Source organism: Ornithodoros turicata, chromosome 9, assembly GCF_037126465.1.
Source record: "Ornithodoros turicata isolate Travis chromosome 9, ASM3712646v1, whole genome shotgun sequence".
NCBI classification, from domain to species: Eukaryota; Metazoa; Arthropoda; class Arachnida; order Ixodida; family Argasidae; genus Ornithodoros; species Ornithodoros turicata.
Window position 1 is genome coordinate 10,366,011 of NC_088209.1, and position 20,239 is coordinate 10,386,249.

The window sequence follows — 20,239 nt, forward strand, 5'->3', positions numbered from 1 at the left end:
CTTCCATCCTTGCCCAAAGTATGGCGGACGCGCGCTGCCAGAGCGTAGTTGGCTCGCCGTAAACTAGATGGCGCCGACTTATGAAAACCCTCTATTACCCTGTAATTACTCTTTTGTTACTGAAAGTAACCGCAGCTCACCTGAGGTAATCTCACTAATTTCATTTAATTCCTTTCAAATACGTTTGCTTAATTTAATTACCCTTAATTCCCCTTTAATTGACGTTAATTACCTTTAATGCCATTAATTACATTCAATTACTATTACATCGTACTCTTAATTACCTTCGACTACTTCAATTTCAAATCATTTACCTCCACTTACATTTACCCTCTTATGTCCCCTTTGCATGTCCACTTATACCTCTGCCTCAGTGGGACTTCACCATCCCATATATGGACACACACACACACACATACATACAGCTTTTTCCAGTTTGACACTCCTAATGTTAACGCATTCAAAGTTTGTCATGAGCGGTGAGTTAGTAAAATGAAAACTTGATTTTGTTATCAAGAGTTCGCCCAAAGTAACGTGTGAGCACTGCACAGCAGTACCGAGTAAGACGATATGTCAATCACCCGGAACACCAAATCTTTTGATGCACATCTGAACCCGCTTTCTCTGACAACACGTGTAATATACTCGAGAATGCCTCTGAGAACATCGGAATATGTAGCAAATCGGATGGACACTGCATGAACGGGATTCGATCGGCAAATTGAACTCATAACGATACTAGAATATTGGTTGTGCACAATGAAGTACAAATAAAGACGAACTGTTCGCCACGTAGCTGTAATGTAATAGTTTCCGTCTTAATAATATCGGTCGTCACACGGAAATATTAATAAATGGTGGAGGGTGACCATCTAAATCAGGGGCGCCGAACTCATTCGTGCCCGCGGGTCTGCGGGTGCCCATTGAGCCATGGAAGAAATAAGCAGGCCGCATGCCACGGCCTTGGGCTTAGTCTGTTTCTCGTAAAAATGACACAACACGAAACTTGAAACGGTACAAAAATGCATATGTTTGTGTTACCGAGGGGTGCTAATGATATTGTTTGGACGATGTGGCCTCGTGCATGTGCCAGAAATCATGGCAAAGGTCACTCCTGCACTAGATTTTGAGTCCTAGATTTGACTGTGTGAATTTCGGTGTGATTCCCAAAGCTTTCTTTCAAAGGATCAAATTCTTGTTGTAGTACTTCTGTGGAGGTTTTTGTGTTTGCTGTATGTCGTCAATGTGGTATCATACCTTGGAGGTGGTTCCCAGGGTGGGACCATGTTACCACACTCTACAACTTGGGAACTATAGGACGAAAAATCGTGATGCTCAATATCCCATTCAATTCTCATAGAAAGAGGAGGGAGTACTGAGGGCCTGTTAATAAAGAGCTGTTTGAAGCGTGTGCTTTTAACATAAGTCAGTGCTGGGTATTGCGGACAACTCCTTACTCTTAGTGTATATGACACCCCGAGATAAAATCGTCTTCTATTTAAGGAGTATTCATGTGATTCCACATACGAACTGTGGACTGGAGAGGTTCGGAATGCACCGAGCACAAGCCTGGGCCCCTGGTGTTGGACAGGGTCGCTTTCAACACGGATTCACAGGAGGCAGCACACAATGTTGGACCCATATTGGCTGGGCATTGGCGATACAAGTCCAATATATAAACCGCTTTGCCAGGGTTTCCCCGATATTGGTTGAAACTTTTGCCAAGTTTCAACCAGTATGGGGAAAATGTCTGCAATATGGGCCCCATATTGCCAAGTCTGAGCCAATAGGGGTCACATGTTGCCCGTGTGCACTCCATATTGACTGAAAATGCAGAGAATGGGACGTACCCGAATTGGCACTTGTACCAACTGCCCAAATCGATACGGCAAGAGTGAACGTTGAAGCGTGTGAAATGCACAACCCAAATGGAGGCGTGCTGTGGTGGTGTCTCTCTTGAAGCCTGGCAAATCCGCGCATGCTCTGGACGCCTTTCGCCCAGTCGCTCTTGCCAGTTGTGTCGGGAAGGTTACAAAGCGCATGGTGTACGCCCGGCTGAACTGGTACTTCGAAACCACGCAATTCTACCCCGAGGTAATGGCCGGGTTCCGCCAAGGGTGATCAGCTATCGATAATGTGATAGCCCTCGTCTCCTCTGTGCAACAAGCGAAGTCGGAGGGGCCTCTCAGTGCTGCCCTCTTTCTTCACGTCGCAAAAGCCTTCGACGGTGTTCTTCAGAGCGTCGTAGTAACATCGCTTCAGGAAGTCGAACTGAGTGGCTGCACGCTCTCATGGCTACGCGATTTTCTTTGGGACAGATCCTTATTTGTGCGTACGCGAGAGAGTGATTGCGACACGTTCCCTATGCATCGCGGCGTTCCACAGGGCAGTGTTCTAAGTCCCCCTTTTTTCAATGTCATCTTGGCGCACTTGCCGCTTGAACTGCCTAACCATACCCACATCACCATATATGCGCGGATGATATTTGCATATAGACTTCTGCTGTGCGGCGGGATACCATACAACGCCGCCTACAATCTGCTCTAGACGCTACTGTGTCATATCTCGCTGATCGAGGACTATCGGTATCGCCAACCAAAACCGTGGCTATGGCATTCACGCGGCGCTCATTCTGCAGCTATCCCCTCTTCTTGACAGGATCAAGACTGCCGTTTGTTGGCTTCATCATTAATCGGGGTCTAACATGGTCTCGACAGATTACTGCCCTCTGTGCCACCACAGGCTCTTACTTTCACGTGCTGCGCCGCTCTCTGTGGGCCCTCTTGGACTACTTCCTGCACCGACCTCCTCCAAGTACACATCTCTCTCATTATTTGCACTTTACGCTACTGCTTGCCTGTGTTGCACGGTATTTCCCCCTTCAAGGAACGGCAACTGCTTAATCTTCAAGCTCGTCGCCTGTGCACTTGCTTGGGAGTCCCAAAGGCCACGGAAACTTTATTTGCTATCGCCGAAGCGCGAGTTCCTTCCGTACTTATCATCCGGGACACGGCAACCCTCCAAACATACACACACTGTCTTGCACGGCACTCATGTCACCACCTTCGTGATATTACGCAGCATTGCCCTGCTTCTGCGTACGGCCTAGCTATTCTGCGCCAACAAGGGTAAATCCCACCATCGCATACCTTGGTCTCCTATACGAAGCCGCTGTGGACGTTAAGTCTGCCCCCCGTGCACACATCCGTTCCTGGTCTTCTGAAGAAGAGTTATGTCCCAGCTGTTGTGGCATGCGAACTAACGCTGCAACATCTCCACTCCGTGCACTCAAACCGAATGGGGATTTTCACTGACGGCTCGGTGGCGTCCGATGGATCATCATCTGCATTTTACGTTCTGGAGGACGCATACCAGCGCGGTTTCAAGCTGCTGCTGGCGCTGTCATCAACCGAAGCAGAAGCCTTTGCTATCTTATCTGCTATGCGGTACATCTCTTCGATGACACCAAGAGCATGTACTATACTTTCGGATAATAAGTCAGCTTTGGAGGCCCTGGCGTCGTATTCGTCCAAAGTTATCCACGACATCTACACGGAGATCCTTTTCCTGCACGCCACACTTTCGTCTCTAGGTCACAGTGCGTGGTTCCAGTGGATTCCGGGCCACGTTGGTATCTCGGGGAATGCCCTTGCCGATTGTGCGGCCAGGGCTGCTCGTGCAACTGGGTCTGTGACTTCTGTCCTGCCTACGCAGTCTGCCTGCCGGCTAGCCATTCACCGCTACTGCAGAAATAGCTCTCAGACCTTTTTCCAAGACGCACTGTCATGTCAAAGGACACATCCCGCACTTGCTGCTCCACTGCGCCCGTTACCGCCAACATCGTCTTATCCTATACGGTCGCGCATCGCTCGTCTGAGGATTCCGGACTTTTCCCTAGCTACGCTGCTACGCCCCACACAATAGTCAGGTGACAAAGGCACTTCTTCAGTTTCTACGGATCAGTGGCCTTCTGGGAGAACTGTGACCAATTTCGTGTTCGTTTTTCGTTTTGTTTGTTTGTTTTGCTTTCTGTGTTTTTTTTTCTTTTGTTTGCTTACCTTTTGTTTGTTCACGTTTCGTTTGTTTTCCCTTTGTTTTGTCTTCCTTTTCGTCGTTTTCTTTAATTTTTTTTCTTTTTATTTGTCTCTCTTCCTTTTTCCTTTCTTTCTCTTTTTTCTTTTCTTTGCTGGGAGTAGCAAGCCGCCGTAGCGGTGGCTAACCTTACCCTCCTTTTTTATATAATAAACATATTCCTCCCCCCAGCCACCCAGCCAAATACGTCATTACCTCCAACAACTTCCCACAGTTGATACACATTGTTCGAAACAGTAAACATATCTGGCAATCCCACTGCAGCATGCACTGCAACTCAACGAGTCAATTTTCCACTTCCTGCAAACGGCCGCCATCTTGCTTCGCGCTGCCAATCGGTCGACCCGACTGAGAGCGTGGTCGTTTTAGCGATGTCTCGCGTCCTACAACTAATGCGCATGCGCGGCACTCGGATCGGACGTTTCATTCGGGCTAAAATGTCGCTGGTTTCTCGAATGACTACGGAAGCGGCAGGTCAAGTAAAAAACACAATGTTTGATAGGAAGGGATATCTCTTCTGTAATGTGAGGTGCTTCAAGTTAGTACAGGTAGTGTGAGTTGCTGCGGGGTATGTCCGTAACCGTCGCGAAAGTGCTTCGCTCCGTTGTACTCCAGGAGTAGGTTGGAAGTTGATGACAATACAAGGGATGTGTTTGGGCAAGCTTTCGCTTGTTCCGTCTTACAGTTGGCAATATGATGTTTTTGGGACTGCAGAAGCCTTACAAGACAGCGCAGCACCTGTCCTTTGTTTTTAGGAGGCGGGCAGTGTTGGTTTTTTAACATGATGCAACGTGGACCATTTAAAAGATATACAGAAAAATAAAAATAAAAGCAACGTAAGTATTATTACCGTTAGTAGTGCATATTATACCAGATAATGCTTTATAATTACCCAGATTCATCGTTGGCGCTATCAGAAAAAAAAATAAAAAATTCGCGCACTATGGGCAGCCAATATTTGTCCAATATTGGTGCGCTATCTGGGCAACAGTTTGCTATCACTAACCAACGCAAGGTAAGCTGTACAAGTGCAGCGCCCAATTGTAGCGCCACTACAGCCTATGCAGGTTGGGACGAATATTTTTTTTTTTTGTTTAGCTAACTATGTATTTATTTTTTGCTCGACGACCACGCGGGCCGCATAGCAATCACAAGCGGGTCGCGTGCGGTCCACGGACCGTCACTACGGCGCCCCTGATCTCGATGAATTGCGTTCGTAGGACGTTAGCTTAAGTCTGAAGAGTTGAAAGTGTAAGGATTTCTTTCCTCTGCAACAAAGACGAAAAAGAAGGTAAGAAAGAAAGGAAGACAAGATTTTTATCTGATTATGCCTCGTGTTACCTACGTAAATCAGACACATTGCGAGTACTAGGCTCACACGCCCTGACCAACAACTATAACATTGCAGATAGTGTCTACGTACAAGGCAAGGCTCCTGGTCCCACTCCATTTGGTAGCACGACACCGGGTCGTCGGGGTAGCACTTGCGGGAGCAGGTAAGCAGGGCTCCGTTTATCTGTAAAACACAAAAAAAAATGTATCACGAACAATCCGGCATTGTATAATACTTGCACTCTGGACAAGATAGCACGTCGTCAGAATCGCAACCAATTTATGCCATGGCAGTTTTCCATATCTAATATTTTATCCCCGCTATATGTTGTTCCTGCATGTGGTGTAGGAGTGACAAAACACTTATTTTACAGCGACATCTGCTAAGTGCTCATTCCTGGGCTGAGCGGCCTATCTCACTGGCAGCCGCTTCCAAAAGCCATTATGTAAACAGCCCGGCTGTGTAGTTCCCGGGTATGAACGTTCGCTTAATCTTAAAATGCGCTATTTCATACCCGGCCGACAAACTACCCGTGAGAGTATGAACTATGCCGAGCGAGCCCCAACAGAAATTCGGGACACATGTAGAGAAATATTGAGCCTGCAATTGCGCAAACAAAGCATAGCATATGCGACATGGATCGTGCGTAGATTTAGTCTTCGCAAACGAGAAACTCAAACCCGTGCACGCCCTATGAGCACGGAACCATTTCAGTGACCATAAAGCCCACTTCATTATATTTTAATGCCGGAACCGTCAATAAGGATACTATACAGACTGTAAAATGCCTACGAGTACTTCCTAAAAATATTAACCAAGCGCTCATGCGCGGAAATGTAGCCAAAAGGAAAAGCAAATTAAGGTAATGTAGCCGCAGCTGTGGTGTGCGGAAAAAAGGAAAATTCCTTACTGCACCCTCACTTCATGTACGCTTGCGTAAGTACAGCACCGACCACTGCGTTCCTAGGGTGCCTCAATACTAGCTCCCTATGCACAGGAAGCTAGTATTCCGGCATTCATTCGAACTGAAGTTTCCGGGAGGACCTCCATATTCCATGTTGCGAAATCGCCGATCTCGAAATTCACAGGGTATAAAATGAGGGGTTCAGAGGTGAGGCCCGGTGATGCCCAGACGGTACGGACGCATAACATGGATGAGCTCATCGGGGAAACCCTGCTCTTGTCACCCCTCCCACACACATACACACTGTGCGTTCGCTGTTGGTCACAAACACGCAGCGCTCCCCCTCCCTCCGGCAAAAGGAAAGCTCCGCGTCTATGCCTGGACGAGCCGTTTCTAATAAACGCATCGATCGCTGCTATTTTTGTATTTACCACGCTTCTCAACACAGAACCGTGATGGAAAGTAACTGGTCTGAGGTTGGACATACAGATGTCGAAAAATCCTGCCGCTTTTTGGCTTTTCCATGAACTGCCTTACTTGAACAGAACCATGCACCGTATTGCTCTCTGATCGGTAAGGTTAGGTCCTAGGATGCGGACGTATTGAATTTGCGAACTGGCGGCGCTCTGCTCCGTACTTCACTTTGATATTTCAATTTCCCTTTGTACACCCGAAGTAGACCGTTCCAACCATTGAGAGCTCAATTCAGCCTGGGAAAATTCAACAATTCTCGAATATTTGTGCTCAGTTGCGACTCCACCACAGCAGCGGTCACAAGAAAGAAGAAGCTCCTGGTGCTTCCGACTTGAGACAGTCGGACAGATCATTCGCGCTGAACCAGTTTTCTCAAATAAAGCACACAAAAAAATGTGGACGCAAATCGCCGACACCGGAGAACGAGCTTTCCACCAAATCATCCCGAAACCATGCACCTACAAGCGGCTTCGAGGCGAGCAAGCTTGCCAAGCAGCGTCTCTAGGTGCATGCGCACATCCCTAACCGTACGTACGAGGCCCAGCGGTCTCCTATCGAGAGAAACCGGTGATGGCGCCACAGAGCAGAGAATGGTAGCAAGCGACAAAACCACTATTCGTATTCGCACGGATCTGGAACACTGCTCTAAGTTTATGGACTTTATTTATTGAAATCGTTTTTTTTTTTTTTTACTGTTGTTGTAGGGAATGACAAACAAACAAGGGAATGTTGGCATAGGTATTTGCAGCCGTGGGTGCCGTGAGAAGCGATTTTGTTGCATCTCCTATAGACTGCCATGTATTGGAAATCTGACAAACTTCAAATCACCTCAAGTTAAATAAAGATCAGTGGTTCGTTTTAGGCCTTCAAAAATGTGTCATTCCCTTGTTGAACTTGGGAGGAACGCGCCTGTACTTGTTTCGTGCAGAAATGTAGCGTGGTTTGCGAGATCCCTGCGAATAAAACTTCCCCATAGACTTTCTTAAGAAGTGAGTTCGCCTAAATGGTGAAAACAGAATTTAGCACAGCAAGAATCTCGTTGTGCCGAAACTCTCCGATCAAAAAATGAATCAGAGCGAATCCTAACGGAACCATCATGTGAATAGGCCTATCAGACATTTCCACTAGACTAGTGTTTTGATGGTCTGATGGGACTATTATGCCCTGAGGGTCTAATGGCTCGGTGTGAGACTTACAATACGAAAAACTTGTTCTTAGTAGAAATCGATACTTTTTCTAACCTCTGCCACCGCATATTTTATTTCCTCTTAGAAAAGGCAACTGAGAAAGGCACAGATACGTATATTGGTTTCCATCCGAGCTTCGTTGAACGTGAGTGTCCTGTTTCCTGCCTCAGCCAAATGGGAGAGTGAGGCGTCTAAATTTATCTCGTTTACTCACACAAGTTATATTGAAGTGAGGAATTGCTCGGGCTATTAACTCAGGACTGACACAACGTCTGTATTTCTTACTGTGTTTGGTCTGAGAAGTTTCTGTAGGTTCATCGAAAATCGAACTTCCGCAGTGGAATCGCGCGTTTTTTTTTCTGTCTCTCTCTCTCTCTGACAACATATGCTCTATTCTGTCAGAGAATTGCGAGAACTCGAGAGCCGACACGCGAGATCCGGCGGATACACGGCCAGGGATGTCCATCTATGAAGCTCCCAATCGTTTTATGGATGCTTATTCTAACGACGAATGGAACCTGTTGTTGTCATCTATACAGGAACCTGGATCATCTATACACGCTGTGGCACTTCCAGTTTCCGAACACGAACCCGACAGTTTTACGAAGTCATGTGTCACGAACCATATTCAACTGGATCCTAAACCAATCTTGCAATATTCCGACAGTCAATGAATCAGACGGCATAGACCATTAGCAGTCTGACGGTTGGCAGGCTATGGGCCCGACAGGACAGTGCGTGCTGCCATATTGACTACTGTAAGAATGTCGGCAAGTTTATTATTCATTTCTCATAAGTGCGAAATCCAAATGCAAGAAAACACCAGAGGACAATGGTAGAAGTGCAAGGGTGCAGGCGAGCTGGTACATTGTTTACGAGAGGACAAGTCTACGACAGGACAGGACGTCCTTCCAATATTGCCTTTTGTAGTCCTATTCTGTACTGTTATTTTGCATTTACGGTCTTTGCGATTTTAAGCTATTTCACATCTCTGATGTCCGTTTGGGGTCTACTGATATATTATGAAGCGTCATCTGTTGGACTGCCCAGCCTCGCTGACGGAGCATTGGTGTTTCCTTGTGCTGTCACTAAGCCCACCTGATGGACTGTTACGGTACGCACTGGAGGTACGCTTTGTCGGACCGCGAGGGGCCCTGTCGTACCGTCACACCTTCTTGCTGATCGTTAGGCCCAGCTGGCGGAATGCGCGACAGCATTTGTCGGACCGCTAGCAGTCCTTAGGGACAGCTAAGAGTTGCTAATGGGCCGTCAAGTTGGCTTGATGATCCTTCAAAATATTCTGATGGACCATTACCATTCCTAATCTATTTTTCTATCGCTTCGGACGGATAGTAACATGGCTTTTAACGCCGACGCCGGGTTTCAGAATGTACCCTATTTCAATATTACACGTGGCATGCTCTACTAATGTGGAACTCTAGACGTGCACTCTAATATGAAGCACAGCACACTAGTATTGACAATGTTTGGACCTATTATGGAGTCCAAAACAGACAAGGTTCTCTCTCATGGCACAAAGTACGTGTAGAGTTACACTTACCCTGATTTGGCTGTAACCCCTGCACATATTAAAGATACATGGCACGGATGCTGTCGTAACTGCAAGGAATGGTTGACTTAGTAAATAGTGAAGCGAACGGTCGCCATTTTTATGTGAGAGCGCTTTGTAAGAGTTTGACACTCCCACCGTTAAGTGGGGACATTCGTACTCCGAGTTTCGTACGCGAGCACGCTCCGCACGCCCCAGCTTTTGGCGGGTGCTCCAGAAAGGGGTATCGTGCAACTTTCACGTGACCTCTTCCCTTCTATCCACGGAAAGTGAAGGAAAGTGACGCAGGACATGCGGCGGTAGCAGAGCACGGAGAGTAGAAAACACCGAAAGAGGAAAATGGCAGCACAGCGAGGGTGATCGATGGTCGAAGTGGCGTTTGATAACTCCCCCAGGAGCACGATACGCGGAGCGCCCGAGTAGGAGTGAGAGAGCAGCTACTTAATGGGACGATCGCATTCGGGGGTATGCAACTGTTACCATCATGTTCACCATCATCACCAAATATAATGCATTACCACACGATAACTATATCGCCCAATCTCGTCGTGTCGTTGTAATGTCTGCCCTAGCCTACACTCTTAAAGGTGCATTAAAGTGGCATCTAACATGGCCAAAAACTACTGTCATCTTGTAAAGCAGTATGTGAAAAGCATTCCCACAAAATATTTGTCCAAAGTTGTTTCACCACGGCGCAATTAATTTGGAAAATTGCTGCCGCGGTGACAAGCCGGAGCGCTCCAACTGCAGACCACACCCACTCTACGGTGACGTTGGTGGTAGAGAGCCCCTTATTCGTTAGCAGGAATAACCGTCTGCTACGAACATTGCGAGCTGTTTCTTGTTGACTTCTATTCTTTATATGATTTATATCACGTTTTCTAAAAAAAAAACAAAGCATATACGCAGCCTGAGAAAATAAGATTACGATCACAAGAGTAATATAACCGTGGCTTCTGTGCAATCTCAGAATTCACAGTAGCAGAAAGCAAGCGATGGCGGCGGTCTTGTGGCGCCACCTGTTAGCCACTGAACCAACTGCGCGGTGACAACTGTCGGACAGGCTGCACACTGTCGAGAAGCACGGGATTTTCGCTGTACAAGCGCAGTTAATTTCAGGCTGCACCACTCGTTCTTCCCGTGGTGTCTGCGGTCCCAAAAAGTCGCGGTTGTGTCGTGGACAGCCTTCAAACCCTCCATTTCGGACATCACGTAGCCGGAGAACGCATGCCGTCTCCGAAGCGGTAGCAGACGTTCCCGCCTGGGCGATGTTGCTCACCTCGATCATGTGATCCCAGGTCCAATGAGGAGCGTCCTCACCACTTGCGTCACATAGTGACGCGTGTGGTGGCGCTCATCACGTGCCTATCGTGAAGGCGAAGGAGGGTGTTTCTCGCACGGGAGGTTCGGGGAGCTATTGCAGGCGTCCCAATTTCGCTACGGTTGTACTAATTGTGGGAAAACTGTTTTCGGCCGCCTAACATTTCATACTGACGAAAAACAGAAGCAAAGTTGTGGGCCTCTATACTGCTCCTTTAAGAGTGAGATTCACTACATAGCACACTCCTATCCAACCAACATTCCGAATGATAACGTTCTAGTGCCTGATTTGTTGAAAACGTGGGGCGGAGCCTATTTTGTGACACTTATGCTGTTCGTAATTGTCACAAAAAAGGCGTACGCCTCCCGTTTTCAACAAGTCAGGGAAGATAATCATTCGAGATTGTAGTTGGCTATGAGCATGCTATGCGGTAAAGTCCAAGTCTACACTCTAAAAACAGAACTTCACCGCATAGCACGCCGTGCTCCAACCATTGCCAAGAATGATAAGGTTATCGCTTCTGATTCGAAGAGAGAGGGGGCGTACGCCTTTTTGTGGCAATTTTCATATATCGAAATTGCCATAAAAAGGCGTACGGCCACCTCTCTCTTCGAATCAGAAGCGATAACCATATCAGTCGCGGCAATGGTTGGCGCACGGCGTGCTATGCGGTGAAGTTCTGTTTTTAGAGTGTAAGAGTGTAGCCTCTCCGCTCTTTCAACTCATGTTCTGGTACACACTGCGCGTGATGGATATGCACCTGTTCTGTACTCAGGTACTTTTTCTTTCGAGTAAAAGTTAAAGGGGCGTGAACTCTACCGAGGTAGCAAGCCGACTGTGTCGGCTCCAAACGGCGATTTTAACCTGTTGGCTGTGACACGTTTTGTATAGACGAATCTAATAGGTCCGTATCTTCACTACATATATAGCACGCTGCTAGCCAACCATCATCCCCAATGACAGCGTTCTCACTCCTGCTTTGTTGATAACGGGAGGCGAAGCATATTAGAGAGTTTTAGCAGACCGTTGATAACGGTGGGAAGCGTCTAACCGTATCAACCGGAACCAATCAGTGGATAATATTCTGAGTCACGCACGAGTGCGATTGGTTCCGATAGAGACGATAACTTTATCAACGGTATACTAAAACTCACTATTATGCGGATACATTATTATCGCATTATGGCTCCAAAATAGGCTCCGCCTCCCGTTTTCAATAAATAACGCTACGAACGATAACGTTGTCAATTCGGGATGATGGTTGTCTAGGAGCGTGCCATGTGGCGGAGTTCATTTTTAAAAGTGCATAGCAGAACGTTAGATATACTTCCGCGCTGGCGTCTAATTGGGTGCTACAATTCTTCAGATGACGTAACAATAGATAGAGGCGCTTGGATGGCGGTGCGTCTACTCGCCCGTATCCGAAAAAAAAGTGCATTTTTGTATCAACGCTGCATACGTTATGAAGGAGAAGAATTTAACAATAAATTGCCAATAGAATTACGAAGCGTAGAAGAACAATAGCACAGCTATTAAACCCGTAATATAAAAATATACCTGCAGATGGGAGTTCTTACCTCCTTTAAACAGCTTGCTGATTGGATTGCGAAAGCACTGAGACTTAGGACGATAAGGACGATAGATCCGGCACAAATTGATGTAGGCGCGTAAAATTTCATTATGTGACGGAGGCGTAAATTTTCTATCGTTCAACGTGAAGATCACGTTTGTAGGCCGCTTGACCGCCCAGATCTTGTGTGTTTTTCATAAAGCGGCGTGCCGTTCCAGACCAGCATAGCACGTGGCTGCCGGCGAGGTCAGGGCCCGGGAATTTCCAACTTTCATCTGCTTTCAACAAGAAGCCAGCGAGAAATGGCAGCTCAGCGTATTGTAATTTGCGATGTGGCTCGTCACCACGTGCATAGCAGGGTATGCAAAGATGACTGCGTCCTTTGTATATAGCGTGGCAGGCAACGGATTTCGCACACACGACGTGGCCGGCTTAAACTAAATGGCCACGTGATCATTCCGCACGAACAGGAAAAAAATAGCAATTTTACTCACGGGACCACAGGCACGCGAAGAAGACGAGCAACCCATCCAGAAACGTGGGATTCATTTTTGCTTCTAGATGTATATTACCTGCGCAGTTTAATTTGAGGCGTCACCCAGTTGATGCGTTGCATTGACAGTGAGAACATGCCCATCATCTAGCGGGATTGTTCCTTTAACGGGACCTCTTTCAATACAGAGGTCAAATTAAGTAATGAAAAAATCATCTCAAATGTCAAAATACAATGTGGCGTGCGATATGGAAACACCTGTATAACTAGAACAGCTCTTCCGTGCACGTCGTTACTTTCTCGCTCATTAAATTTTGAGTACAATGTGGGCCATCCCTCATGCAAGTCTATTATCGTTTATTTGTTTCTTAAGGCGCATAAACTTCCTGTGGCCCCGTCTGTTATAATGAGAAATGTGTTTTCACGTTAACCGTAAAAAAAAAAAAAATATTGGGATTTTTATTACAGATGTTGTTGCTAACACGTTTCATCTCTGCATGTTACATTCTGACTCACTGACCTTATGGAAGCAAACCCGAGACATTCCTGATATTTTATCTATGCCTGCGGTACGCGTCCTTGATTAATTTAAAGGAGCACTAAAATACGAAAACAACTCGCTCTCAAATGAAAGTACACTCTTAAAGATGAACTTCATCACATAGCACGCTCCTAGCCAACCATCACCCGGAATGACAACGTTCTCGCCCCCGATTTCTTGAAAGCGAGAGGCGTCATTCGGGGTGATGGTTAGCTAGGAGCGTGCTCTGTGGTGAAGTTAATTTTTAAGAGTGTACGTGTTTCAAGTAGTATAACACAATCAAAATTACTTCACACAGCGCTACGGTATAGAAGAAAAGCGCAGTGAAAACAGAGCCGTCTTTGGCGGCGACGAATGGGATCCACAGAAAGCGACGATTGGAGTCATCCAATGAGACAGCAGGAGAAGCGCACGCATACCTATCCTGGCCGTGTAAATTTGGAACGGGTAGGACCGTAGCGTTCCGTATATGCGCGACAAGATGCACACTGCTTCATCTTTCAATATCGACTCACGTAATTGTAGCCTGCGACAGTTCTCGCAGATGTTCCACTGACAACATTTATTTTCAACGGACAGCGACACCAGTCCGCTCTGCAACGCGCACTATGTTTTTCGCCGGCACTGCTTCACGGCGTGGCACGCGAGTGCAGGCGCAGCGTGGACTAAAAACACCGATGCACGAACTGAAATGGACTTCCACTGCTTAGCGCCGAAGCAAGAAAGAGTCCTGACTGTTTTTGACTGTGGCTTCGTAACGGAATCAAAGTTTTGAATTATGGTAACAAGTACGAAATTCACATAGCGTGGAACGTGATTTGAAGTGAACTTGGTTTTGCACTTTAGTGCCCCTCTAAAAGGGGCACTAAAGCGCTTGTCTCTTCGCGATATGAAAGATTTCCTGTGTGACGCAAAAAGGAATAAGGTACGAAAACAAAGAACAAAAGAAAAAAAAAAGAAGAAGCAGTACATTGTCTAATACCCCTGTCACACGGCAAATTGAATGCCATTCCCAGCGAATGATATTCTCACTGAATGACATTCGACTCGTGTCACACGGTGGAATCAAATGATAATACCCTCTTAATCTGGTGACGGCTTTTCAGCGTTAGGAAAATAGCATTTTTTTTAACGACAGCCTTCGCCGTCACAGCTTTACGCCTTCCTACATGACGCCACAGTGCCGTCAAAAAGTGACCGTTTTCTTAACGCCATTCTGGCGTGACGCGTTTTCGTGTGGCGGCACTACAACGTTAAAAGCACTCGAGATTTCAACGGCTATACTCCGTCGGGATGTAGCTGGCGTATACCGGAACCGGCGTCGCCGATTTACGCGCCAGCATCGTGACCAGTGGTGGAACCAGTGCTTCGGTGTCTTCTAAGTCACCTGCCAAAGGTATTGGTCACTCACCTAGAAGAGATCAAGCTGAAGAGGCAAGGTGTACAATGGCGCAATATGGGACGTAACAATGCAAAGTTCTAATGTGTATTATATTTATTAGACGCCGTCTTTACATTGCCATAATACGTGATGCGTCAACGAGGTTATGAGGCTGGTTAACAGTTGCACGAACAGTGGAACGAAGTCACATGGGTCATTTCGCACATCTGGAGCTATAGGCACTAGGCATTTCGGATGCTAAAGGAACACAGGGAAGGAATATTACACGTTGACTAACAAAATCACATTTCATCCCTTTTTAAAATATGTGAAACTCACCAGAAACACTGTGCTGCTCATTTCTAACTGCATGCATCTGGTTCAGCGTTCCTGTGGTTGGATTTGTACTTCACATTTTTTAACGGGTAACAATAAACACACCACGGAATAATCACGCTAAAGTAAAATTATTGTACCTGTAGTCACTTCAATGCTGATGTCAGCATCATCCTTCAAGTGAGCTGAAAGTACTTCAGTAAAAGACGGCGTGCCATACAAAGCAAGATGTCGCGCTTAGAACATTTTTAGAAGTCGAAATGCATAGCATCGAGACAATTTTCTCGAGATGTGCTCTTCGAGAACCGAACGGCTTACCCAACAGCATGTGCGCTGTCGGGGGATGGCCACGGTAAATACACCAGCCAGGGCTGGGTGGTGCCTGCAAGACAGCAATTCCCGCTGGGTGGATTCCGAACAGTCGCAGTTCCGTTCCCTCCACCCTCCTCGACCGAAACCCTTAAGGTCTCTGTTGGTGTCCTCTATATCCTTCGGTGCTAGCACGTCACCGCATTGAAGTAGATTAGGTACCTACGACATGCAGAAACCCATTTCATTGACAAGCTTCTCTTCTTCACAATGTTCACCAACTACAGAAACTGAAATTGCACTCACCTTCCAAACACGTCGAGACTGCGAGCGTTTTGAACCGCCAAAAGTTTACGCGTCCAGAAAAAAAACGCCGAGCACGCGCTGGGCGCATCCCGACAAGCCAGAGCACGCCCTCTCCTTCTCTCCACCAAGCTTCGGCGTTAGTTTTAGTGATGTCACGAACCTGGCAAAGTTCGAGTTCGCGAAAGTTCGCAAAAGTTCGACTTCACTGTGCATGCGCTGGCGTGACCTGCAAGGAAACGTAAACAGTATCAACGTACGCCACTCAAGGCTTAATTAGGCTTAATCACATCAGGCAATATGTCCTCCTGTACGGTATATACGATAAATCAGTTAACTTTCCTTCGATTTGTACTTTTCTAGCAACAAAAACTTATACCTGCGTCTACCACGGTACCACCTAGCATTCCTACATACACCTTCGCAGAGTAAACAGACAGTCGGTAAGAAAAACAAAGCACGCAAGGACAACGGCGCAAAACTGTTAGCAGTTAAATCTTAAATGTACAAACTACGTTTACCACGAAGCCAGAACACTAGTGGGCTCAGACTTGTGCCCGCTACCAATAAAAAGGAACTAAGTACCGTTACCCGTTACTTCCGAAAAAAGTAACTAAATACGTTACTCGTTACCAACATACAAAAGTAACGAGTTCTCGTTACTCACAGGTAACGTGTTACTTTTACGTTACTGCCGCGTAGTTAGAGGAGCCAGCAAACATGCCGTCGCTTGCACGTCATTGCAATTCGAAGTGGGGGTGATCGGAGATTGTGAAAACACAAGAGAAGACACTGGCTCTCGTGCCACCCATCACCAACGGTTCCCAAAGACAGACGAGGGGCTGCGTCATAATTTGGGGCGCTCAGAAAAGGCTAGTAGTCGAAACGCGTTTTTTTTTTTTTTTTTTTTTTTTTAGCCATAGCACAATTGGTGCACATTCTTGGGAAGGAGTAAAAGTCGGAGATTACGAAAACAAGAGAAAAGACGAGGGTTCTTCGTTTAAGACGATTCAGCATATCAACAACACCTCCAGCGAGGGACTGCAATAACACTTGGAGTCATACATCACGCAAGTCGAATCTGCACGCATTGCGCCACACGGAGTGCCGAAATGTGCTTCCCAGTGCTGAAGAAAAATAACGAATAACGTCAGTAACGAGTTACCAATTTTTGTAACTGATTCCGTTACTATTACCATTTTTGAAAAAGTAACTGAATCGTTACTTTGTTACCAGAAAAAGTAACCGTTACCAAGTAACGAGTTACTTGTAACGCGTTAGGTACAACTATGAGTGGGCTCTGGTCTGGGGCGGACTTTCGTCGCTTACCTGTCATCAAAGGCACCACAAAGTTTTATAGCCAGCTGGCAATTATACCACACTCTTCTGAGTCTTCTTGAATAACAGCAATATGAGAAATATCAATTTTATTGGCAAAGGAAACCGTTTTCTGCTTTCTGTGTTGTGGCTCACAGCATAAATAAATACAACTATAGCATCAGTCGATCGCAGCCTTGCTCATGTGGGCAGAAATATGTACCTCGCACAGGAGGGCGCACGTGACCGTTCATTATTGCCTGATTTTTTACTTTTCCTTCGTTTCACTCAAAGTTAAAAAGCAGCTAAAAAGTCAGCTAAATTCAGCTGCGAACTTTTGCGAACCTTTGCGAAACTGACAAGAAATTCGAAGGTTCGTCGAACCTTGCGAACCACCAGGTTCGCAGTCGAACCGCGGGTTCGCAAAACGTTCGTGACATCACTAGTGAGTTTCAAAGGCGTCAAACGCCGATGTCGCCTAGCATCCCATTGCCTTTGGTGCTGTGACGCCGAACCTCTGCTCGGCGATGCAGATTTCGACGCTGATATTAAAACTGACGGAGAGAAATAGCGTCACGCGGCTTCTACGCGTCTCCAGATTAAGAGTGTACATGCGAATGAAATTCGCCCGGCCAATGAGTTCGGGGAACTCATTCACTTTTCCCTCTCGCACCGACAGCGTAACCTCGCACTAGGGAGGTATCAAAAACAACAACGGTAAACCGTTCGAAGAAATGAAAGACGAATGAAAAGTTTAACTCCAATATTTTATCACGAATTTTATAACTTTTGACACGAAGGACGGAAAGCTAAACACTGTTTTTCGGAGAACGACCCTCGTTTCCAGTCGCCATGTTTACCAAGCGCGGTGTAGATAGGCTTCTTAGTTGTCTTTGCTCTTGGTACTTAGCCAATTAAGTGTCCTTGAAAGGCAACTATTTTCTGCAATAATCTAACGTTTCGCTGGTTTCGAGCAAAAGAAATAAAAATATAACTAATGTACCTGTATAATGCGTCATATGTTCGCCCCTGGTGTCTTAATTATCGACACTGACATGGATTGCGCATGACATTCTGTTTTGTTCTTTGTACCTCGATGTAATGGAAGACGTAGGAAGCATCCAAAATTTAAAGATTTATTACTAGCTTTGAGGCAGAGACTGCCCTTCTTCAGGTACATTGCGCACATGTTACAAAACAATATATAGCACCAACATGGGTGAGCCCAGAAAGGAAGAGGGTGAGGGAGTGCTTGGCACATTTGATGGCACAAAAATATTCAAAAAGAGAAATAAAGTAAGAACCTGGGAAGAAGACAAAATTCGCGTGACATTGAGACCCGTATTTTGTCTTCTTCCCCGGTTGCTACTTTCTTTCTCTTTTTGAATATCTTAGTGCCATCAAATGTGTCAATCACTCCCTCACCCTCTTCCTTTCTGCCCTCACCCATGTTGGTGCTATATATTGTTTTGTAACATGTGCCCAATGTACCTGAAGAAGGGCAGTCTCTGCTTGAAAACTAGTAATAAATCTCTAAATTTTGGATGCTTCCTACGTCCTCCATTCTCAAGCATACCTTTGTGACTTCGACATTCTTCACCATCTAGCTTGACGTAAGACAAACGAATGACATTCGGTGCGATTGTCATTCGCTGGGAATGCAATTCGGTTTGCCGTGTGACAGGGGTAGAAGTATAGCTAGACTTTGTATTGTTGACAGCACACTAACACCAGGGTGTTCGTTTATGGCAGAGTGGAACAAGAACAACTTTATTTTGAGACGTTGTCATTCGGGGTTGGCTAGGAGCGTGCCATGTAACGAAGTTCATCTTGAAGAGCCCAGGACGCACATTCCCCCAGGGCGTGAGTCGTGACGTTGCCCACATACGTGAGGCCGACAACGACAAGCCCTATCACCACCACCACCACCACCACCATCATCTTGAAGAGACCAGCCACGACAGAGAGTCAGGAGAGACCACCTCCCGTGGCTCAGTGGTTAGCGTGCTGGGAGGTACCCGGGTTCGAATCCCGGTGCCGGCTCTGCTGTCTGGGGTTTTTCCTGGGTTTCGCTCAGACGCTTTCAGACATATGACGGCACAGTTCCCTCATGAAGTCGGCCCTGGACGCATATTCCCCCAGAGCGTCAGTCGTGACGTTGCACACCACTGTGAGGCCGACAATGGCTAGCCCTTTCACCATACCTACCTACCACCGCCGTCATCTTGAAGAGGGTAAAGCAGAACGTTATGTGTACCTCCGCGTTGGCGTCTGATTGGGTGCTACAATTCTTCAGATGACGTAACGATGGATAGATGTATCTGGACGGCGGTGCGTCTACTCGGCCGAATACGAAAGAGAGTGAGTTTTTGTATTAACACTGTACAAGTTATGAAGTAGAAGAATTGAACAATAACTTGTAAATAGAATTACGAAGCGTAGAAGAACGATATTCCATCTACTGAACCCGTACCGAAATACATGCAGCAAAAACTTCTGTAAACATTAACTAAATATGGGGAAAAAGTAAAATCGTTATACATTTTTATCGTTCGCGTGCTGCTAGCTGTGAAAGTATTTATCCATGTGTAACGCTTGTCAAGCAACAGTGGAATTGGATCACTTTTACAGCTCCACTCAGCAGCTAATCACATTATAGACAATAGCATAAATTAAAAACATAGTATTAGATACGAAGGAATGTCAGGAACGTTATTCGTTATACCTTGACTATGCAGATACGTGAGCTAATTGCAAAGACAGCCCCCCTCACCGTAACAAACGTTTTGCGCCCAATACACTTATAATGGACGTGCCCCAACAACGTGTACTTCAGTATATGCTCCGGCCTCCGGCCATTTCGCCAAGAGAGACAACTGTGAATGTTCCGGTCTCCCTCCAAATCCGTGTTCGCGGTGGAGGGGGCAAAAAGGGTTTCTTTTTGCTGTTTTCTTTTTGCTTTTTCTAAGGGTGAGGGCATTTTTAACTATAAGTACACTGTATCGATAAAACTACACGCGGTATAAGAACTACTGAATTACGGGGTTTTTATACCTGCACCGCACAATATCCATCTCATATCCACATGTCCATGAAATACATTGTCTG

General features: G+C 46.3%; 1 protein-coding gene across 2 annotated transcripts in view; it reads right to left on the reverse strand.

The window, feature by feature from the left end:
* Nucleotides 1–13,124, reverse strand: part of LOC135369291 (uncharacterized) — a 67,132-nt gene extending 54,008 nt beyond the window's left edge. Inside the window, exons 1-3 of one of the 2 annotated variants that reach the window (XM_064602894.1) lie at nt 13,024–13,124; nt 9,552–9,570; nt 5,516–5,608 (exon numbers count right to left, since the gene is read on the reverse strand). In XM_064602894.1, the coding sequence (XP_064458964.1) occupies nt 5,516–5,608; nt 9,552–9,570; nt 13,024–13,091 (180 nt within the window). In that variant the 5' untranslated portion in view covers nt 13,092–13,124. Of the gene's footprint in view, nt 1–5,515; nt 5,609–9,551; nt 9,611–12,945 lie in introns of both variants that reach the window. The other variant, XM_064602893.1, reaches the window with a different exon arrangement.
* Between the last annotated feature and the right edge of the window lie 7,115 nt (nt 13,125–20,239).